At 42.3% G+C, this 3,438-nt stretch overlaps 1 protein-coding gene across 1 annotated transcript in view; it reads left to right on the forward strand.

The window, feature by feature from the left end:
• Nucleotides 1–3,236, forward strand: part of RFX8 (RFX family member 8, lacking RFX DNA binding domain) — a 164,314-nt gene extending 161,078 nt beyond the window's left edge. Inside the window, exon 15 of the mRNA XM_006870767.1 lies at nt 3,036–3,236. Coding sequence (XP_006870829.1) covers nt 3,036–3,236 — 201 coding nt within the window. The remainder of the gene's footprint in view (nt 1–3,035) is intronic.
• Nucleotides 3,237–3,438: the final 202 nt, after the last annotated feature.

Raw genomic sequence — 3,438 nt, forward strand, 5'->3', positions numbered from 1 at the left:
TTTTATAAGAACAGAGTAAGCCCCTACTAACGACTGCTCATTATTATGATTTCAGCAAATCCTGATCCCTTTTCCCATAACACTCTCTACCCAAGCCCCCTCAGAAATACAGGTCAAACTGGCACAGAGGTTGACCTATATTTAACTGGTGGAAACAATAGAGATGATATTATATACTTAATTGAGCAACATGATAAAGCAATACAAGCAGATTGTCCCATAATCCAAGGTAATATGCATCCGAGAATAATTAAACCTGCCTCTATTCATTCAGGCCTGCTGAATTCGCTTTTAACGACTTAAACACTCCAGCACCAGAAAGTCATGCTTGTCTAGTTTTCATTACATTCATTCTTCAGCACTTGCACACATCATCAACAAAAAAGCACCCCCTCGGTGCCCTATCTGCATGTATCTGCCTCGAGTTTAACTCCCTGTTCGGTGGCACATCTGTGGCAGCTACATTCTCTGAACAACTGCAACTCCAGCAACAACTGAAGTCAGTGTTCCAGATTGCACATCCATCTGTCGCTGTCTTTGTTCTCAGTGTTCAAGATTGGAAAATGCCAAGGCATGTTTAAGAAAAGCGTGAAGAGGAGACTGAAATTAAAGAAAGAATACTCTTTTTAAAAACATACTATGTTCATGGTTTCTCCTTTAGGTCATGTGCTAAAGCCCAACAAAATTACAAATAAGTGATTCTTCAGCTGCAGGGTAACGGTAAAGACTGTTTTTGAGAGAGAAAGCAAAAACACTCTTTTCATTGAGTGGTGATCATTGTTGAAGGTAGAGAGAGTGTGCATTAACCGCATTAGAGACTGTATTAGGTCATGGAGGAACTGAAGTCCCTGGGTGACACAATGGATTTGCACTCATGGTGTGGCGCTGTGGGTTAATGCGCCAGACTGCAAAGCTGTTTGAACTTCAAGCTCGGTGGTTTAAGCTCACCAGCTGCTCCTCGGAAACCCTATACACGGTCGTTACGGATCAGAACCGACTCAATGGCACTTAACAACAAACAATAACTAACCCATAAAAGGAAACACAGTGACTCTGTAAGATAAGCACTGGCCTGCATACCACAAGGTCAGCAGTTCAAGCCCACCAGCTGCTCCTTAGGAGAAAGATGAGGCTTTCTGCTTCCACAAAGATTTACAGCCTCGGAAACTCTATACGAAGTAACTGTGAGTCAGAATCAACTCCATGGCACTTAACAACAACTAACCTAAAACCTTGGTGGTTTGAACCTACCCAGCTGTACCATGAAGGAAATTCCCTAAAGATCACAGCTAAGAAAATCCTAGGGAGCATTTGTACTCTATAACAAATGGGGTCACCATGAGTCAACTCAATGGCAAAGGTTTCTGCTTGACTGATTAAATCAGACCAAGAAAATCCATTTGTATGGAATATAAAGCAGCCATGTCTTTCCAGTCTTTTTAAGCACCTGTGGAGCTAAGGGAAAGGTAGCATGGCTTCTCTGTTTCTATGGTGGGAAGATTTGCTCAGACAAATCCAAAGAGCTGTCACTGAAACATAATAACCTGTGAATCTCGTAACTCTGTTGTTACTAAATGGAGTGTCATTTCAACCCATATCAATGGACTGTTTTCACAGTGATCGTTGTATTTGGTGGTGTTGTGTCTCAATTTACCCAGATGACCACTCACAACTCTCAGGATCAGCAAGTAAGCCTTTATTAGCTGGCCAGCGACTACAGCCTCCCTAAGAGTGGGAAAAACTGCAGCCCCGACCCAGTTTTTCAAAGAGTATTTATACATAGGCAGTCTGACATTATTTTGTACAAACCAAGAGTATGATGTAGGCATGAGCTGTTAGGGTGGGGGCTAGGAGTACATCTGCTGGGACAGTTACTTCTTATGATTAACTTTGGCCTGCTGTTCTCAAGGTTAGCCTTGGCTGGCTGGCCACAGCATCCTGTGAGTTAGGCGGGCCCACTCAAATGCAAGGAATTTGTATAAGCATTTTTACAGAAGCCAAGTTTAGCCAGAGTTAAGGGGAGAAGGGTGTTTCTGCATCCAGGGAGTTGTTGATGCTAAAAATGTTCCACTTCAGCCTGATCCTTTCTTAAAAATTAGTTACTATAGAGCAATTGGGGCTTACAGTGGAGGGGGAGTTGGAACCTGAGCTGACTGTGTCTGCTCCAGAGATGGGTGGGAAATGCAGGGGACTGGTATTCATCTGGAAGGTGGGTCCTGGAACCATGTGGTGACTATGCTACCTTACACAAGCTTCCTTTGGACTTTTAACCTTTCTCTCTCTGTCTGTAAAGGAAGAGTTTGGGATTGCTTTCACAGTATTTGAGGGTGCTTCTCACAAACAACCCCAGGCTCCCTTTCCTTTTCCTCTAGAAAGTCCATCTGCCCCCAGCACCATGTTCCCCTCTTTCTGCTACCATTGAGTTCTCCCGTGAAATCCTTACCATGCCTTCTTGAGTGTTTCCTGAGAAATGGGTGGTGTGAATAATTTGTGATCAGCTACTAACCCAAACATAGGCAGGTCAAACCCTACTGCCAGTGTCTCTGAAGAAGAAAGAGCTGGTGCTCTGCTTTCATAAAGAAAACCCTATTGAACAGTTCTACTCTGTATCATATGGGGCCACCATGAGTCCAAATGGATTCCATAGCAAATGTTTGTGGTTGTTGTTGTTGGTAATAGGAATAAAAGGAATCCTGGTGGTGCAAATAGTTGAGCACAAGACTGCTAACCAAAAAGGTTGGTGGTTTGAACCTACCCAACTATTCCACAGGAGAAAGACCTCTTGGAACGACCTAGTCATCTACTCCATTAAAGAGTACAACCAAGAAAACCCTATAGGGCAGTTCTTCTTTGTCTCATGGGATCAATGAGTCACCCAACAACAACAGCAGGGGGAATCAATGAGCTGTCTTCTCAGTTAGTTCCTAAGTAGGGGGAGAGAGGTTGGTAGAATCATTGAACTGGTGGTTCCTGTAACAGGAAGTAGTGTAACTTTGTCTTTTTATCTTTTCCTTTCTAAAATGTTCACCTCATAGCTCATTCAGGTACTACTGGAAGACAAGGAAACAGAAAGCACCATGAGACTCAGCCTCCCTATGGGACAAGAAGCTCTCATAACCCTCAGAGATGGACAAAAATTCATGATCCATGTGTCAGAAGTACCCCAAAGCTCTGAAAACACTTATTTCAGGGAAAGCAATGCTAATACGCAAGATGATGATTCAAACAGGCCATGAGAAAACAGATTTTTACTCTTAAAAAATATATCAAATGCTAACACTTTTGCATTGATATGAGAGAAGACTTTATATACATAATAGATGTAGAATCATCTACTTTATGTTTAGATGTATGTCAAAGAATTGGTTTTGATCAAACATATAAACTGATGTGTAGAATGATTGTTGCCTCCATTGCTTTTCTTTGGGAATTTTCCAA

This window comes from Chrysochloris asiatica, unplaced genomic scaffold, assembly GCF_000296735.1.
Source record: "Chrysochloris asiatica unplaced genomic scaffold, ChrAsi1.0 scaffold00150, whole genome shotgun sequence".
In the NCBI taxonomy this organism is placed as follows: domain Eukaryota; kingdom Metazoa; phylum Chordata; class Mammalia; order Afrosoricida; family Chrysochloridae; genus Chrysochloris; species Chrysochloris asiatica.